This window comes from Podarcis raffonei, chromosome 1 (assembly GCF_027172205.1).
Source record: "Podarcis raffonei isolate rPodRaf1 chromosome 1, rPodRaf1.pri, whole genome shotgun sequence".
In the NCBI taxonomy this organism is placed as follows: Eukaryota; Metazoa; Chordata; class Lepidosauria; order Squamata; family Lacertidae; genus Podarcis; species Podarcis raffonei.
In genome coordinates, this window is record NC_070602.1 from 93,121,862 (window position 1) to 93,140,602 (window position 18,741).

General features: G+C 43.3%; 2 protein-coding genes across 5 annotated transcripts in view; one reads left to right on the forward strand and one right to left on the reverse strand.

Moving 5' to 3' along the window:
- The window catches only part of OSBPL11 (oxysterol binding protein like 11), a 46,863-nt gene that overhangs the window by 17,510 nt on the left and 10,612 nt on the right, over positions 1–18,741 (reverse strand). The window contains exons 1-4 of one of the 3 annotated variants that reach the window (XM_053404513.1): positions 15,453–15,548; positions 6,064–6,132; positions 2,083–2,258; positions 240–319 (exon numbers count right to left, since the gene is read on the reverse strand). In XM_053404513.1, the coding sequence (XP_053260488.1) occupies positions 240–319; positions 2,083–2,258; positions 6,064–6,132; positions 15,453–15,466 (339 nt within the window). In that variant the 5' untranslated portion in view covers positions 15,467–15,548. Of the gene's footprint in view, positions 1–239; positions 320–2,082; positions 2,259–6,063; positions 6,133–11,795; positions 11,821–15,452; positions 15,549–18,741 lie in introns of those variants that run through there. The other 2 variants (XM_053404514.1, XM_053404512.1) reach the window with 2 other exon arrangements.
- Positions 15,299–18,741, forward strand: part of LOC128421595 (glycerol-3-phosphate dehydrogenase 1-like protein) — a 34,586-nt gene continuing 31,143 nt past the window's right edge. For both annotated transcript variants that reach the window (XM_053404543.1, XM_053404553.1), the window contains exon 1: positions 15,299–15,400. The gene's annotated coding sequence lies outside the window, so the exon portion shown is untranslated. The remainder of the gene's footprint in view (positions 15,401–18,741) is intronic.

The following is an 18,741-nucleotide window of genomic DNA, read 5'->3' on the forward strand; positions in this document are numbered from 1 at the left end:
AGTGGCAATCAGAGGTGGTCCCCGCTATTCAACTATTACAACAAATACACGCTTAAGTTTGCAGCATCACATTTCAAATAAAACGTCATTAAAACCTAATTCGTCTTGGCATTGCTGTCATCTTTCTATGGTAGGCTGACGCTTCTTCAGCAATTGTAATTATGACCCTTTAAGCTACATAATTGATGGGCAGTTTAAATAACTGCTGCATAACTTAAAGTATACGTTACAGACAGTACCTTTCCAATTGCTTCAGTGTGGTGCTGTGTGCATATCTGAAGCCTGCTGACCCAATGCTGCCGTTCTTTGGCATCAGTAGCTGGATTTAAAAAAAAAAATCAGAAGGAAAAGGAAGTTCAGAGGCAAACAAGGCAAGAATATAATTATTTATTTCAAGTTAAGTTTTGTTTAGGGAACGTCACTTCCAGGAATGCAGAAGGAGAGGGTGCGCAAAATGTGGCATAGATACAACCTGTGGCACTTCTTGCTTTGGGTTACTGGGTCTTATCCTGCGGCATATCATAACTCTAACCTCCCACTGCAATGGTTCTGTGACCGATGTAGCATTGGTTGTCCACAGTACGCTTTTAGGTGATGCCAGGGCCACAGCAAAAGTAGAGGAAAATGTTTTCTACAGCAAACAATGGCAAATGTTGAACTAAAACAACTCCTCCTGCACTCTGAGGAAGCTATACTGAAAAAGGAGGGTGCACATGTCAAAAAGGAGCGCTAAGCCCTGGTGGGCTGCCCCCTTACCCGCTTGTGATTGATGGACAGTCAGCCAATCAGGATTTTTCTTCTTCACTTCTCACTTCCCTCTGTGATCCCATGGCCTCTTGCTGTGGCCCCCATTTATGCATTTTTCACCTGGGGCCCCCTTAGAATATCCTGGTGGCCCCCGATTGTGAAACACTGTTCTAACACACCCACACCTTTTCACAATCCACTGACTGGGCTGGGACAAATATGGGAATCAGATAAGTGCAACTGTAAGATATACTAAGTGTTGCAAGTATTCACTATGAGTCAGAAGAAACATTCCAGTCTGAACTACAACAGAAAGCTCCTCTTCAATGAAATGTGGCATTTGTCTGAACGCCTGTGTAAAAAGGTGAAGACCTATCAGCCCTCATTCTTCAGCAGTCACATTTTGCAACTATGTATTTTAGTAAAAATTTACAGCACATTGATTGGTTACATCTCTTGTTTTGACTAAAAGTACCACTCTCCCCAGACGATGAATATAGAAAAAATGTGACTGTTTTTATGCCAATTATCAAAGTGGAATGGTTAACATGATTTCAGTTGTTTAAAATATATATATTTTAAAAACTTGAATAAATCTCAAGAACACACGGTAATTACAATGTACAGTTTTGTATATACCTATAATATGCATAGGGACACGGGTGGTGCTGTGGGTTAAACCACAGAGCCTAGGGCTTGCCGATCAGAAGGTCGGCGGTTCGAATCCCCGCGACGGGGTGAGCTCCCATTGCTCGGTCCCAGCTCCTGCCAACCTAGCAGTTTGAAAGCACGTCAAGTGCAAGTAGATAAATAGGTACCACTCCGGCGGGAAGGTAAACGGCGTTTCCGTGCGCTGCTCTGGTTCGCCAGAAGCGGCTTAGTCATGCTGGCCACATGACCTGGAAGCTGTACGCTGGCTCCCTCGGCCAATAAAGCGAGACGAGCACCGCAACCCCAGAGTTGGTCACAACCGGACCTAATTGTCAGGGGTCCCTTTACCTTTACTATAATATGCATATAAATATTTTACCACTTGGAGACGTTATATTCACCAACATTTGTGTTATAGTCATTATTCTTAAATTAGAGGATTTCACTTATTTTTAGTATTTCTCTTGTCTACTATGCATTTTTTATGTAAAAAGAAAGTGCTTTTTACCTCTAGCAGTTTAATTTGTAAAAAAAAAAAAATGTTCAAATTCAGACACAGTAATTTTTCAGAATGCACAAAACAGCAAGCAGACACTGACTTGAAGAAGACAGCTACCCAAAGACCAGCAAAGAAGAGGCAAGGCTTCCTCCTAGTGGGGAAGTCCAAGAACTACGGAGTCTTACCTCTCAGCTTATATTGTTCTCCACTAGCTGCATTCACTGTGAATGTATGAGAATCTTCATCACTAGGAGAGATCACAGCTCCAGCCAGCTGTAATGTACCCCTGGGCTTCTGGTTTCTCAGCTGTTCATTCACAAAATACTCCAGGAGACCAGCTTCATTGTTCAAGACAAAATACCTGTAAGTTTTGAGGGAAATAAACCATGTAAGAGTAAAGCAAGGCTAAAGGTTAAACAAATTACTCTTTACGCAAATGGCCATATTTAGATATTTTGGGATTACAGAAAACTGGGTTGTGTCAATAATAGAAATGATTAGTTTTGGAATGCCCATCAACTGACTGATCAAATATTCCATGAAGCCAAGGGCAGTCATTGTCTGCCTTGAAGACCAGTCCGCCAGCTATTACCAGTTTCTTTCTGTTAGTTCAATAAATTGACTCCTCACTCAGTGAATAAGCTGCCTCTGGGTCCACAGTCATGCTAAATGTACAGGCTGAGGGACAGGACCTCAGATCCTGCAGTTCCCCAGACTGGCAAGGAAGTCTTTCTACCACGAAGTAATTGTACATGTGCGTGGACATTTTGTCCTTAGAAAAATATTATTTCTCCCCTTGGTATGTGACTCTGCGCTGCTACCGAGGCTAATGTTTTTGATGTGGGGGTGGTGAGGCTTTTCAGAGCAGAACACTGTTAGGCCTGAATGTTGGGGGATTAGGTCACCAAAGTTCATCAGAATACTCTCTCGTCACCAGAAAACCTCTTGAACTTGGAACTGGCTTAGAGGGTCTGCATCTGGTGCTGGGCCATAAAAACAAACTAGGAATATCACTGCTGTACCATCCCCCTTTGCTGCTCAGTAACCTCAGCGACTGAAATGGCTTAAGTGGTCTCTGGTAAGATTTTGGAAGAACAAGGACAATTATTCTAGGCAATTTCAATTTTCATGTGGGGTCTACTATCAGTCCAGCTTGGCATTTCCTAGCCACCATGGCTATGATGGGAATGCCACAACAGACTGTTGGCAAACCACACAGGACAGAGCATACCCTGAATGTGGTTTTTGCTCTGAACAATGAGAGGAGCAGTCTGAAAGGATACCCCTGAAAGGATATCCCTGAAAGGATACCCCTTTACTGTCATGGATAGACCACTTACTGGGAAAGTGTGGACTTCTGGTGCCAGTGTCTCCCTACAGGGATGGAGGACCAAGAGGGATAGCCTACCCCTGAGATTTATGGAATCCAAGGGATTCCTGAATGATATCTGGAGGATTTCCCACAGGTGAACCTGTTGAAGATTTCATCACATTGAGAAAAAGTGAGATAACACACAATTGACCTTGAGTGTCCTCTCAGGTGCTGCAGAGTCCAGGCAGCCCCATGGTACTCTAAGGAAGCATAGAAGATGAAGCAGGCTGGATAATGACTAGAATGCAAATGGCACATGTCTCATCCTGAAGCTGATCAAACACTAGTTAGAGTGCACAACCATGCCGACTATGCAGTAGTGCAGATGGCAAAACTTTATCAGATGCACTGCACCTTCCAGTAAATGTCCAACTGCGTTTTCTAATGTGGCTTGAAGTTTGATCACAACTGCTGTTGTGGGTGGACCTGTAGTGTCCTTGGAAGCCCTTTGTGACCATTTTGCTTTCTACTTTTGAGGACAAACTCATTTGATGCCCGAAGGACATCTCTGTTGAGTTGTCCGTTGCCATGTCTAACCAGCTGCTGCAGCCTGACAGGGTGCATGCAGCAATGCTCTCTTGACCCCTGCTCTTCTTGGCTAATAAAAACTAGCAGAAAGGGTGTGACTGGGTGGGTTCAGAATGTAGCCAAGACATTTCTGCATTGGGGAGGGTCCCTGCTGTCCTCAAGGCAGCAGAGGTGTAGCCACTCCTCAAGCAGCCTGCCCTGGACCTTTGATATAGGGCAACTTCCTTTCTAGAGGAGGAAAGTCATGGTGGAATCATGGTGGAGCAACTGCAGGTATGCCTAGAGGATACCGATTTTCTAGACCCTTCCCCGTCTAGGTTCAGGCCTGGTTATGGGATGAATCACCCTTGGGTCATTCAAAGGATTACCTTTATTAAGAGCAGGTCACAGAAAGTATGACCATTCTCCTTCTTCTATGGTTTTTGATAGTACTGACAATGGCATCCTCTTGGATTACTCTACGAAATGAGTACAGGAGCGACTGCACTGCATTATCTCCAATACTCATCTGCAGGGTCCAGAGAGCAGGTTTATGACCCTCTGCCCAATATTTTTATTTAGCCAGAAAGGAACATTTAAGAATGCCGCATGATGTTTGCCTTGCTTCCAAAAGATAGAAGTCCTTTAAACTGTCTGCGCATAGGTTGTGGAACTCCTTCCCTATTACTATTAAGCAATAACAATTGGTGCTTTGTTTCAGATTCCTGCTTAAGACTCTTCTGTTTGCACAGGCCTTTTCTGATGTATGGCTCAGTCACTGGTTATTGTGCATTGCAGCCAATATATTTGCTGAATACTTTATAAGGGGAGGGAAACACAGCAGCAATTTAGGATGAAATCATCTAGATTAGGGAACAGGGCTTAGGGACTCCTCCCCAGCACTGATGCTCTGACCAAATTCAGAGTTCTATGCCTGTGTTTAAAAAAAAAACGGGTTGCTGCTGTTTCTAAAAAAAGATTGGTAGATCCAGTCACATATCATGCAAGGGTTGGTCCTAAGGGTATACATACTTCTGTTGCTGTACTTGTAAATTATGTGTAAAACATTTTAAAAACTTGCTAAGTTGTCCTAGACATCAGGGCTGGGGAAGTGGGATAATTTTCTGTGAAGGACTTTTGTGGCACTCTGATGGCTCACACACACCAAATAACACTAATGATAATTATATACTACCATTTTTGTTATTAAAAGATGAAATTATGCTACTGCTGCTTCATCACCGCCTGTTTATAGGACAATAAAAATGAAATGGTTTCCTATGGGGTTAGTTTAATCACTATATAGTACCAATAACAAAATGTGTATTTGGGAAACCTCAGTGCAACGAAACCTAGTTGTTGACACACTGAGAGTTCAAGTTCAAACTGCACAGGCAATACAGATGGGAGAAGCAAATTGATACAGCAGATATTTAGAGGAAATTGTGAAATGCTGTTTCCTTAGCTCAAAACACACAATGCAATACAACTAAGGCATTAGGAGAGAAAAGGAAGGTGAAGTGCTTGGTTCACTTTTTAATTCTTCCCCTTAAACAGCTCTAAAGTCCAAGCGAATTTAACAGGCTTTTAAAATATACTGATGTGATTAACCTGAACCAAAACATAGTGCATACTTCAGAGAGCCGGAAAAAAATAAGGAGGGACATACCCAAATCTGTCAAATCTAAATAACATTAAGCTTTTGGGGTAGAAGGAAAGACTGCAGGGGTTGCGAGCAGCAGCAAAATTTGAATTCCTCAAAGCCTCTCTAGATTTGTGAAAAACAAGCATTTCAAACCTTTTTCAAATGTCCCCAAATACTAGGTATGCTAAATATTCTCCAAGAAGTATCTCAGAATACCATCTGTAATATTCAACAGGGATGCAGTATTTTCTCTTGTAAACACTATGCTTTTCTAATGTACTGTACAATATAAAATTTGAAATCAAAGCATGCCTCATTATTTGCACTTTACTCCCAAGTATTAACTGTGCTCTGGGTTTTTCGAATGTGTTTCATAGCAGAGTTTTTCCTCAGAAACACACAAAACCTACTAGTCAAATGAGGGCATTTACAGCTCAGGCAATCAATGCCTGGCACAAAAATAAGAGATTACTGATGCAACACTTCTGCCTTTATCTGTAGTTTGCTTATCCCTTTTCTAAAACAGAACAAAAGCAGCCCTTGACTATTTCCAGCATTTTAAAACAAATCCCTGCCTACTGATTAAGACAACTTCATTTCATCATTAGGTAATACAGTGAATTTTTAAGAAACCGTACTTACCGGTACTGCCAGCCTGTGACAAGATTTGTGTATTTCATTAAATAGCCCGATATATTTTCCATGTGGTCACTGTGACAAATATAAGAACAAAGTCCATCAGAAAAAGAGTAATAATGACAATGAAAACATTTCACGTAGAAGTTCTGCAATTTCATATTTGCAGCCTAAATCTTCTTCCAATAACTTTATTTTTAGAAGCTGACTCTTAAGTCAGCATTAATGTCAAATGACTCTGAAACAGAGACTGCTGCAAGTGCTTGGTCTTCTCCTTGTCTTTGCAGTGTGGATTCAGAACGGAGACGCTTTACACCTACTACGCAGATTAAGGGGAGCCAATTCCAGCATTACTGACACAGAAACCACTTTGAATCTGCATTAAAATTACGTGGCACCTCTCATTTATAAAGCTTCAACATTAAGATTAAATTACTCAACACACTTAAGGTTTCTAATTTCCCCCAAGATTACGTCTGGGCTCTTGGACAACTTTTCACTATGAAAATTGTTCTTAACTAAGGCTAAAAAGAACAGGCTTAACAGAATGGAGTTAAGCAAATCCATCACTGGGCACTAGTAATTAAGGAAAGAGTTGTTTTCATTTCCAAACACACTGTTCTTGGAACCTCTAAGTGCACATTATAAATTATAACCCTCATTGGAAAATGGAATATTTGGTGCAATTCCAAAAATCTAAAAGAAAGCTCTGAAACCCTGCCATGGTTCAGAAGATCATAGGCTTGTTTACATGTTGCACTGAACACAGATGCAAGCAATCTTTACATACGTGTAAGTGTTTGTGCAAGCGTGTGCACTTCCTAATTGATAAAGGTAAAGGTAAAGGGACCCCTGACTAGTAGGTCCAGTCGTGACCGACTCTGGGGTTGCGGCGCTCATCTTGCTTTATTGGCCGAGGGAGCCGGCGTACAGCTTCTGGGTCATGTGGCCAGCATGACTAAGCCGCTTCTGGCAAACCAGAGCAGCACACGGAAACGCCGTTTACCTTCCCGCCGGAGCGGTACCTATTTATCTACTTGCACTTTGAGGTGCTTTTGAACTGCTAGGTTGGCAGGAGCAGGGACCGAGCAACGGGAGCTCATCCTGTCGCGGGGATTCGAACCGCCAACCTTCTGATTGGCAAGTCCTAGGCTCTGTCGTTTAACCCACAGCGCCACCTATACGGCTCAACTAATCTGTATAGGCTGTGCACTCATTAAATGTTATATGTGAATGTCTGTAGAAGTGTACATATCAACTCTTTGTGTATACAGATCATACACTTGTTGAATGTAACATCTGAACACCCTTCATATCTTAGCTTAATAAAGTAAGTTCACTAGGTGCAAATAGTAAAAAGCTGCTACCTCTCTCTGTCTCTCTCTCTCTCACACACCTCTCCCTCCCTCTCTCTGCCTAAGTGCATTTCTCCCTCACACAAACCACACATTCAAATATACCTCCCCGCTCAGACACTACACACATATATATCCATCTCTGTGCCCAACTGTGTAATTCTTAAAACACACAGTCCTTTCATGGGGTGAAGCAAGTGCCTTCTGTAAGCCACCCAGAGTGGCTGGGAAAACCCACCCAGATGCGCAGGGTATACCGGTAAATAATAATATCATTATTATTGAAATTATTATTTTTATTCTGCCAGTTCCAGGGAGGCAACAAAGAAGCAAAGAGGATGGGCCACTAGGCAAGCAAGGAAGTCATTCCTACCATTTCTCCCCCCTCCACAATCCTTGCAGACCAACCAAATCCAAGGCAGAAGGCCCTCCCAGCTCAACCCTGCCCCCCGCCCCCAAATATTGAGGGTTACCAAGCTGGCAGTCATAGGCGCCATGGTGGAAGAACCAGGGAAGGCCTTCTGCATTGGTTATCCCCAATTTAAAGAGTGTGCCTGGGCCACTAATGAATGGGCCACAGCACCTACACCAGAATCCCTCCTCCCTTTAGACACTGGATTCCCAGTTAGCATCAGCTCCACCATCTATTCTATATATAGTCTGTTCTTCAGCCCAACATGGGCTGCTAAGACACTGTTCCTAAGTGAATCCGCTGCTAAAGAAACATACTGCTGTGTAATGCAAGTATACTGGCATGTTACTGCCATCCTTTTGGCAATCTCTTCCAGCAGGTCCACATGGACACTCAACAGAAGAGGACAGAATGAAACCCTGACATGCCAGCACAGAACTACCAAAGAGTGGAAGAACAATCCCTGATCTACCTATGAGACTTGCCCAATCAAAAAGGAGAGTTCCACTTCTGGGTTCCTAACCCCAATCAGATCCTATAACTGGCCCACCAAGTTGGGTTGATGTAACTCTGAAGTGATATTTCCAGCCCTGGTTAAAGTACATCAAACGATCAAACTGGAAAATCTACCATTCAATGAATTCCATGCTGCACTGGGAAGTTGTCAAGGTAAAGCAATGCTTCTCCGTGGTCACTTGGGAGAAAAGCAGCCCTGCATGCCTAAACACTAGGAATAAATATTTAAAAACCTATAGAAACTCTAAAAGGCCTATAAAAATCCAAAATCAGCATATCCTATACAGCTAAGGGCACAGCGATATTCTACTAGGCACAGCCTTACTAAGCAAGTCAGCACTGCTGGGTGCCTATTTCATGTGCAAAACACAGAACCTGTCCTAGATGCAAGCTGAACTGAAGCATTTACTAAATATAATGACCTATTTTTCATTTAGAATCCTACATCAAAGTGCCTTCCTTTAGAACTGCATTCACAGGGTGTGTGAATAATTGAAATAGCATAAAAGAATCAGAAACGCACCCAAACGTTACTCATTTCAAGGGGGAGACAGAGCAACACATCTCATAGTGGCGCAAACTGCCAATATTATTAAAGTGTTGGATGGCACAGAACGTGGCGTCTAGTACTTTTTCTCAAATTACATCAACACAGAACTACCTTCCCACAATTTGTAAAGGTGCATGTGAATTGCCGCAAGTTGTAGTTCAGAGGCTTGACTCTTTTAACAGAAATTACGGCAACAAACGAATTAAGTAAAATCCATGATGAAAAGATTGATGAATTACAGACAGAAAATACAGTAAAGATGAATGAGTGTGTGAATCAGTGGCTGCCTCAGCAGAGTAATCAGGCATGTATATCATAAATCAGGTGGCTATGGTATTAAAATATGGCTCCTATAAAATGCTTGTTGCAATGTGGAGGAAGATAGATATTCCTTTGACCATCTTTTCTCTTTTACTACATAATAATTCTGGAACAGGATATTAAGATTTAATCATGTTAGTTTTGATGATTTAGTCAATTAAATTGACCATTTTACATATGGACATAGATCAGCCATAGTGGTGCAAGCATTAGGGAAAATACAAAAAAAAGTCTCTTGGTATCCCAGTTCAAGCTTTGGGAACTGCTGAATTGGACTATTGGAATGCATGGGCTACCCATGAGGCTGATTTGGAAACTGCAGCTAATATAGAATTCTGCAGCCTGGTTTTTCCTTCTGAAGTAGTGAGACTAGTAATTTGGAACAATGCTTTTATTGAAATCAGACAGCCACCAGTTTTGGAAACACTTTCGTCAAAAACTTTTAGAGAATAATTTTGACCGAGTGTTGGTCATTTCTTCCATATTTTGTTATCTTTATAATTTTACAATGTTTTCATGATTCTGTTGTACATCGCTGTGGTTTTTAATGAGTTGGCAATATGTGTGTGTGTGTGATAAAAATACACACTACTCTTGTCCATTACTCTTGTCCATCTTGTATACGACAAAAAGCTTCATTCCATTGTTGTCTCTGGTGTTTTTCACCAGATTCTTTCTTTGCCCTTCCCACTTGCTGAAGAAAGTCTCTTTCCAAAAGGCTAGAGGAAATATTTCTAGCCATCAATGTCTAACAAAAAAAACCCCCAACAACAACAACAACAAAAACACAAAAAACCCCCACATATTCTTTGCTGAGTGATTGGTTGCTGATCACAGTGAATGAGCTGAACTTGTAACAGCATCTCTGTCTGTCTGTCTTCAATCAACCCAAATGACATGGAACACAAGAGATTCTACCCAACATGGCACTACATTGAATCCTTACATCAGTGCAACGATTTCTAATTGCACAATGGAACCTTCTTCCATGCACCCCCTAGATTTGTTCCAGGGGTTCCCTGAACACTCCTGAAAAATTTGAGGAAGGTACAAGGCATACAGTGTGGGAGGGGGAAGAGGGAGAAGGTCCCAATGTGCAAGAAGAAATCCTTGACAGGAAAAGTTAGTTGAACGTTACCCATTATGTTCCAGCTTCCTCTGGTTCAGCAAAAGCATTACTTTTGCTAATACTATATTAATTTACCGTAATTATGTACCAGCAAGGTAAGCAAACAACAGTATGTATCAGAAGAAAATGCACTGGCTATGAAAGTCACCTCCAGGAATGTTAATGTGTCCCAAACTTTGATTTTAAATGCAAGGAAGAAGTAGCGCTATCCTGCTTGACATTCACAATACAAATGAAACTGCTATCATTCTGTGCTACTGTTCAAGAGCACTTCTTAGTTAAATACCCACTATCTGAAGAAAAGAGTCATTTTTATCCAGCATCTACAGGAGAAACATTTAGCTTAAGCACCACTTAAAAGAGTTAATGCACTGCTGCCTCCCTGAAGTGTTGGGAAACACAGGACTCTCTGCTTAGGTTCTGCTTCTGTTTACCCTGTAAACACAAAATCTCAGCAAATGTGTAATGCCCCCCCCAACCTATTGTTTTTTCCTGAGGCCAGGTAGGGACAAGAGGGTACTTCCTGCACTCACCAAAATACTCATCCTACCCCTTTTCCTGTTAACTTGCCCCTGCAGGAGAGGAGAGGAGTACAAAACAGGAAGTAACCACAAGCAAATAAGATTTGGCCAGTCTAAAACAGATTTTCAAAAACTGCCGTAAGAAAAATCTCAAGACTGGCAAACTGTCCTTTAAGCATCCCCAACTATAACAGGCAAAAACAAGATAGGTTGTTTACTTCAGGTCCAAGAAAAGTGGACTGAAGCTCCAGAAAAGAAAAGGAGCACAGCCCACTGGCCCAGGTGATGCTTATCTATCTGTAGAAAACCAAACTTATAATGGGGAAAAAACAAGTTGCTTTGCTGTGCTGATGCCCCAAGCTTAGTGTGAAGAGTGGGGAGGACTTGCACCTAACTGGGAGTGATGAGGGAGTGAGATAACTCTGCCACTGGTCCTGAGAGAGGAACAGTCAAGGGTGCCAGAAGAAGAGATCAGGGGAACTTTCGTGCTTCCCTTGGCAACTGTCCATATCTCACATTTTAAAACCCATTGATCTATTGCAATGAACCTTACAAAACAGCTCTGTTCTAAAACAGTAAAACTTATTTATATCACAGGCAGGAAATGCAGTATTAGATCCTCTGCAGAGCACTGTGAGGATAGGGAACAGAGCCCACAACACCATGATTTTGCAACACAAAACTACTTATTTGTGGCAGTTCCAGTTGCTAAACCCTGCTGCCTAGCCTGCATCAAAATCAAATCACGTGAACTAGCTCTCTCTCTGAAATTAAAGTGCTTAAAATGAGGAGCTACACTCCCTACTCAGTGCTGAGAAGCCTAGAACAAGCAAACAGTTCACAATCAATTTGCAGTTCTGAAACAAATCGCTCACATGTCTGGCCAACGTGCACCCCTTAGAAAGTAGCTCTCCTATCAGTCCCTGAAACCTACCTTTGAAGGGTCTTTGAAGAAAAAGCATAGAAAAGCGGAACAAGCCCATAAACAAAGGCTCATTTCCTCTCAGCTAGAAAGTGAAACATGTTTTTAAGCAGAGGTTGTAAGCCTTAGTGCTGAAGGTCTGTTTCTAGCCCCTTTTACATATCCAACTCCTCCTGCCCTGCCCAGAATGGGTTAGTTAGTGTCTGTAGATGAGAAGCATGCGTCTACATCCTCATGACCAAGTTAAGAGTCTTGTATGCTTCCACTTACTTTAGCACAACAGTCAACAACCCTCGTTGACTTGCTATCTAAGGGATGTTTTAAATTCTGAACTGAGCAGCGTGAAGTGTTGAGATAACCAAAGGCCACTTCAAAATGGCTCAATGAAGCAGCAGTTTCAGGACTTGATCTGAACTAGAACTCAGTTACAGCATTCACTCCTGAAACATATCACACACAATATGTACTGATATCAGATTGAAACCTCTCAGACTATGCAACTCCAAAGGCTGCAGCACATATTATGTGTGGCAGATGAACATTTATCACCCTGTGTACAGGCAGTGGAAAAGAACAGGTAGTTTCACCTTTCTAGTGCACACACCACATTTTTGTGTGTGTACACAGAACATTTAGGCTGCTGTCATATGCATGTTTACTTGGGAGCAACTCAGTGGAACTTAGTTTTAAGTAGTTCACTGCTAATGTGTGAAGCAGCCCATTTTTCTACTTTCAATTGTATCGTATATTTTTCAAAAGCTGAAATCTGAAGTTGTACTAAGGAAACACATTTCACATTCAGAAGAGATTATTCAAATGTAGTTCCTGCAGAAAGACTGAAAAGAATGTCAGCTAGTGATAAAGCTAAACTGCCATTCATAATAACAAGAACGAATTCTAAGGATGATACTCCAGGTCAGCTCTTAGCCCCTCAGTTCCTAAAAGTTCTTCTTCAAGAAACAGGATGCTGTCACCTTCTCTTGGAGACTAGGACTTTGCATGTTATTAAACAATGTTCTCCAGGCATATGGGATGGTTAAAGAGAAACACACCCATCCCCCATGAAACTATTCTGTTGAAATCCCAAGCATTTAAGACATGGAAGAGAAGGAATGGAATTTTCCACATCTTATAAATAGGCCCAACCAATTTGATTGCATCCCACAGTTGGAACTATGGTACAGGGCACTAGCACAAAGGCAACTCCCAGAACAGAGGTGAGTCCAGTCAAGGTCAGGCACATGAGCTGGAGTTGTTGACCAAGAGGAGCCAAGGCAAAGTACATAGAGAAAGAGAGATCTTTGGGAGCTGTTGTACCAGCAAAGGTTAGTCAGAGATTGAGATGCTAGTACAGATAAACTCCTTCCTGATCAGCAGCTGACTGCATGATACACCTGATGCCTCCTCCTCTTGAGTAGGCTCGTCCTTCTGAAGCTACCTTGCAATCACTCCTTTGTCAATTCATTACCTACCACAGGGCTTGCCTTCATCTTAGTTCATGGGAGTTCGGCATGAAGGGGAAAGAGCCTGGGTCCATTTTATGTGTGGTGCAGCAGCTCATCAGGGGCTCCAAGAGAGTCAGTGTGGTGTAAGAGTATTGGACTAAGACTTGGGGCTCCAGGGTTCAAATCCCCACTCAGCCATGAAGCTCGCTGTGTGACCTTGGGCCAGTCTCCATCACTTACCATAACCTACGTCACAGGGTTATTGTGAGGCTGAAATGAGGAGGAGAACTATGTACACCATCTTGAGCATCTTGGAAGATAAAGGTGGTACATACATTTAATTAATTAATTAATTAATTAATTAATTAATTAATAAGGTGTCCTCATTACTTGGAGAATTAGGTTGTTTAGGGCGCCCTTCAAGTGTGCTGGGGCTTTTTGCAGGGTCCTAAGCCACTTGCTCAAATAAATATGCACATTTTTGTTATTTTTATTTGGTTGAAAGTTGAAAAAGAACTAAAGAAAGTGTGTTGTACGAGACCACAAGCTGGTAAGACTCATTTTTTTCAGAGTGATGAGAACAAATTGAACAATGCTCAGGATAACCCACAAAGACAATGTGCAGCATTTATAGTTACCATTACCAAGTATAATTTCTAAGAGAATTGTAGTTCAGCACCATAGGTAGTTTGGATCTTCTATTTATTTCTTATATTTATATCCTGCCTTTCTTCCCAAGAAGAACTCAAGGCAGCTACAACTTTCCTCCAGGAGCAACGGCCAATTTCCGGAACACTGAATGGCTGAGAGTGCCTCACTATCACTACTTAGTCCAAGGCTGCTGTCTGAAACACATTTATTTTAAAGTAAAAATGGAAAGGGTCTGGCTCTAAGTGCAACTGATGTTCACTAGTCAGCCTGAGACTCTTGCCTTTGGGAAGTGGGTCGGCCACGTACAGTACTTGTTGCTGAGTCCATACTGGAGGAGACAGCACCAAGGATTTCTCATCTCTAGAACAGGTGTCTGAAGCCACCAAGTAAGCAGGTCAGTAACAATGCTGTTTCCCTAGTGCAGGCAAGTCCAAAAGACAAACAAACAACACTGTGCAATCTTTTTGGCTAACTCATGGCTGTCTGATCAGATGCCTGTGTGACAGATCTTGTCTATCAGTTCAGATTTTCAAGCCCCGAAGGTCATCCCAGCAACTCTGTCAGAGCATTACAAATCTCAGGGGGTCCTCATCTGCAGGTGTGCATTACTCATTATTTACATGGCAGTGTACATTCACATCATGCTTCACAGACAATTCCCCTTGTTTTGCTACTTAAAAGCAGGCTGCAGCCTTGTCAGAATATATATATATTCACATTGTTGAACACACAAGTCAATTTATTAAAGTTTATACCCCACTAACCCAAAAAGGTTCTCATGAATTTAGTACAATGCAGTAAGAAATAGTGTTTCTGTGGAGACTTGGAATGGTAGAAAGATGTAAACACTCAGAGACATGAAAGGAGGAGAGGTCACTGCTTTGGAAGGGCAAGTCTGAAGGAACACAGACATAAAAATAGAACAGGGGAGTTAAATGCAGAGAGAGAGAGAGAGAGAGAGAGAGAGAGAGAGAGAGAAAGAAAGAGAGAGAGAGAGAGAGAGAGAAGGAATGTTAGGTAATGTAAAAGCACACACTGTAGCATGGGAAGGGGTTGGAAAAGCTCATATGAACAACTTGGACTCCATACATTAAAGAACTGGAGGAAGCCTCCCTGAAATGACAGCTGTCTTCTTCTTATGAAGCTAAGATTCAGATCAAAGCTATTTGAGAAAAGTTAGCCTCTAATTTTAAAATACCAATATTGGTTCTAGCTGTGTCACTTTAAAGCAACTAAATGGAAAGTTGATTTTCAGGAAGTACGATCTTAAGTAGGGCACCCATAAATCATTACAGAAGCACTGCAACCAATAAATCCACAAGATGGAAACATAAGAAAAAGGTGGGTGGGGGTATCCCAGTGATTAGCAGCTTACTTACTGATGTCACAATCCAGCCCACTACCCAATTATGAGCTGTTTTCAGAGACATAGGACAACATGAATGAATAAGCTGAAGAGCTGGCCAGAAGAAAGGCAGCAGAGGAAAAGCAAACATGCCTGGCTCAGCACAGAATCACCAGGTAAGGGTCTTAAAGCAGAAAGAACAAGGAATAAGAAACCTTAAAGACTTACACAGATTGTGGCATAAGCTTTCGTTTGCCAGAGCCCACTTGGTCAGATTGTTAAAGCAATCATCTTAAGAAACACCATGGAAAAAATAAACAGGTCATGGTAATAGGTTCAAGCTCATTTTGAAGCTCCCAGCTGAGAATGAGAAACTGGTGCAAAGGTTAAAGTACACTGGGTAGGATACTATCTACATCAGATAAACTAATATGCTACAGGCTCTGTGCCCTAACAAGATCAGTCTCAGCAGCTCAGCAACTAAAAATTCTTTATTATTTGGAACATGAGGTGCCTACAAACTGAACTTGAGGAACCAGTCAGAATCAAATGTCTTTCGCAAGTGGAAGCCAAGAGGAGTTTGTCAAAATAAAAATCAGAACAGAACATTGTACGTGAGGGAAGAGATACAAAATAAAATAGGAAAGGAGGAAAGGAAAGGCTGGGATTTTTGAAAGCATCAGAGAAAACTAGCCATCAACATATTACGCAAACAAACCACCTTACTCATCAGAACAGCAGACACTTTCAATTTAATGGAAGCTCTGGCAAAGTCTCAACAGTCTAATCTCCATTAGGTCAATTATTACTACCTATAGAATTCTAATGCACCGTCCAATACCCTAATATGAAAAAACGCAGGGTTAAAAACTGGGAAAGATTCAACAACTGTGTTAAGGAAACCAATATCCCGATTTTCATTTTCATGACTTGCAACCTTAAAAAAGACACAGTGCCACCCGCTTATGAAGGGCTAAACCACACATGTGATTTTGTCCAGAGCACATTGTAAGTGTTATACAAATACACTCTTTGACCCCATAGTCATTTCCAGTAGCCCAATCACTCTAAAGTGAGCTAATGTACTCAGTCTGCCTTTCCCTATTTTACTTTTGAGTCAGGTTTGCAAGAATCCAACTGTATCAACTTAAACTGCAAGTTGATACACAGTGGGGCAAACAATCACATTTTTAAATTTACCGTATTTTTCGCACCATAGGACGCATTTTTCCCCCTCCAAAAATGAAGGGGAAATGTGTGTGCGTCCTATGGTGCGAATGCAGGCTTTCGCTGAAGCCTGGAGAGTGAGAGGGGTCGGTGCGCACCGACCCCTCACGCTCTCCAGGCTTCGCACACCTCTCTGCAAGCAGCGGGAGCCCAGCGCTGGACTCCCGCTGCTTGCGGAGACTTGCCTGCATGCGGAAGCCTGCGCGCGCTGAACTCAGCGCGCCCAGGCTTCACGGACCTCTCCGCAAACAGCGGGAGCGGTCCCGCTGCTTGCGGAGAGTTGCCAGCATGCCGAAGCCTGCGCGCGCTGAGATCAGCGCGCCCAGGCTTCTCGGACCTCTCTGCAAACAGCGGGAGCGGTCCCGCTGCTTGCGGAGAGTTGCCAGCATGCCGAAGCCTGCGCGCGCTGAGATCAGCGCGCCCAGGCTTCGCGGACCTCTCCGCAAGCAGCGGGAGCGGTCCCGCTGCTTGCGGAGAGTTGCCAGCATGCCGAAGCCTGCGCGCGCTGAGATCAGCGCGCCCAGGCTTCTCGGACCTCTCCGCAAACAGCGGGAGCGGTCACGCTGCTTGCGGAGAGTTGCCAGCATGCCGAAGCCTGCGCGCGCTGAGATCAGCGCGCCCAGGCTTCGCGGACCTCTCCGCAAACAGCGGGAGCGGTCCTGCTGCTTGCGGAGAGTTGCCAGCATGCCGAAGCCTGCGCGCGCTGAGATCAGCGCGCCCAGGCTTCGCGGACCTCTCCGCAAACAGCGGGAGCGGTCCCGCTGCTTGCGGAGAGTTGCCAGCATGCCGAAGCCTGCGCGCGCTGAGATCAGCGCGCCCAGGCTTCACGGACCTCTCCGCAAACAGCGGGAGCGGTCCCGCTGCTTGCGGAGAGTTGCCAGCATGCCGAAGCCTGCGCGCGCTGAGATCAGCGCGCCCAGGCTTCGCGGACCTCTCCGCAAACAGCGGGAGCGGTCCCGCTGCTTGCGGAGAGTTGCCAGCATGCCGAAGCCTGCACGCGCTGAGATCAGCGCGCCCAGGCTTCGCGGACCTCTCCGCAAGCAGTGGGAGCGCTCCCACGGCTTGCAGAGAGCTGCCTGTTTGGGGGCTGGGGTCGGGGGAAGCTCGAGCTTCCCCCGCCCCAACCCCGCGCCTGGGGGGGAAATAATTTTTCCCCTTTATTTCCCCCCAAAAAAACTGGGTGCGCCCTATGGTCCAGTGCGCCCTATGGTGCGAAAAATACGGTACACTAACTGATGGGATCTGAACTGGGAAAGAGATATTTGGGTTCAGATGGATAGTGCAATGATAGCACCAGCTGTGGGGAAGTAAAAGAGGCAAAGTATCTAGGCATCATTAGGAAAAAGTCTGAAAATACAACACTTAGTATCATAATGCCCCAATATAAATCTATGGTGCAGTCAGATTGGGAAAACCATGTACCGCTGTAGTCACCCCATTTCCCAAAATGGACAGTGTAGAGCTGAAAAATGGCTTTGCTAAGAAGAAACACTAAAGCATTGGGGGCTTTTTAGTTTAGGGAAGAAAGACAAGCAAGGGCAAGGAGGAACACTCAAGAAATGTATCAAATAATTAATGATATAGAGAAAATGGAGAGAGATAAATCTTTCTCCATCTTTCCTAATACGAACACATGGGAAGTCAATGAGATTGATGGGCAGTAGGTTCTGGACACAGAGAAACAAGTACTTATTCATGGAACGTTTACAGTATAAACCTTTGGAATTCGCTCTCAAGATGTGGTCACGGCCTCTGGCTTAGACGGATTCATGGAGGACCAGCCCATTACCAAGCTACTGCCTGTAGCGTAACTGGACTTCCAGGTTTAGAAACAATATACCAAGTTGCAAGAGGGCATACATACAACAGGGGAGGGAAACAGGAATTGCCTTCATGTCCTCCTTGCAGCATTCCTAGAAGCCTCTGACTGGCCTAGCCGTGAGACCCAGCAGAACTCTTTAACAACCTTAACATTGTCTTTCTCTTTTTACTGCCCCAACAGACGAATGTTATGCTATGTAGTTATGTTGGTGCGTAGAATTTCCAAACATTTTTTAACCGCCCATGCCTATGTGTTTCTAACTTCATTTAGCTCACTGAAGTTTCTGACTGTTCTGTAGAAGGGGGATTCTGATGAAAAGTACTGTCCAAAAATAGTGGCACTATGGAGTCACACCGCAGATCTAAGATGAATCCACAGGATGACAAATTAGTCCCAAGTTCAAAATGAAACAAAAGTTGAAAATCATGTTACATGCACACAGTATTCGCCTGGTCAAGTTAAAGATGA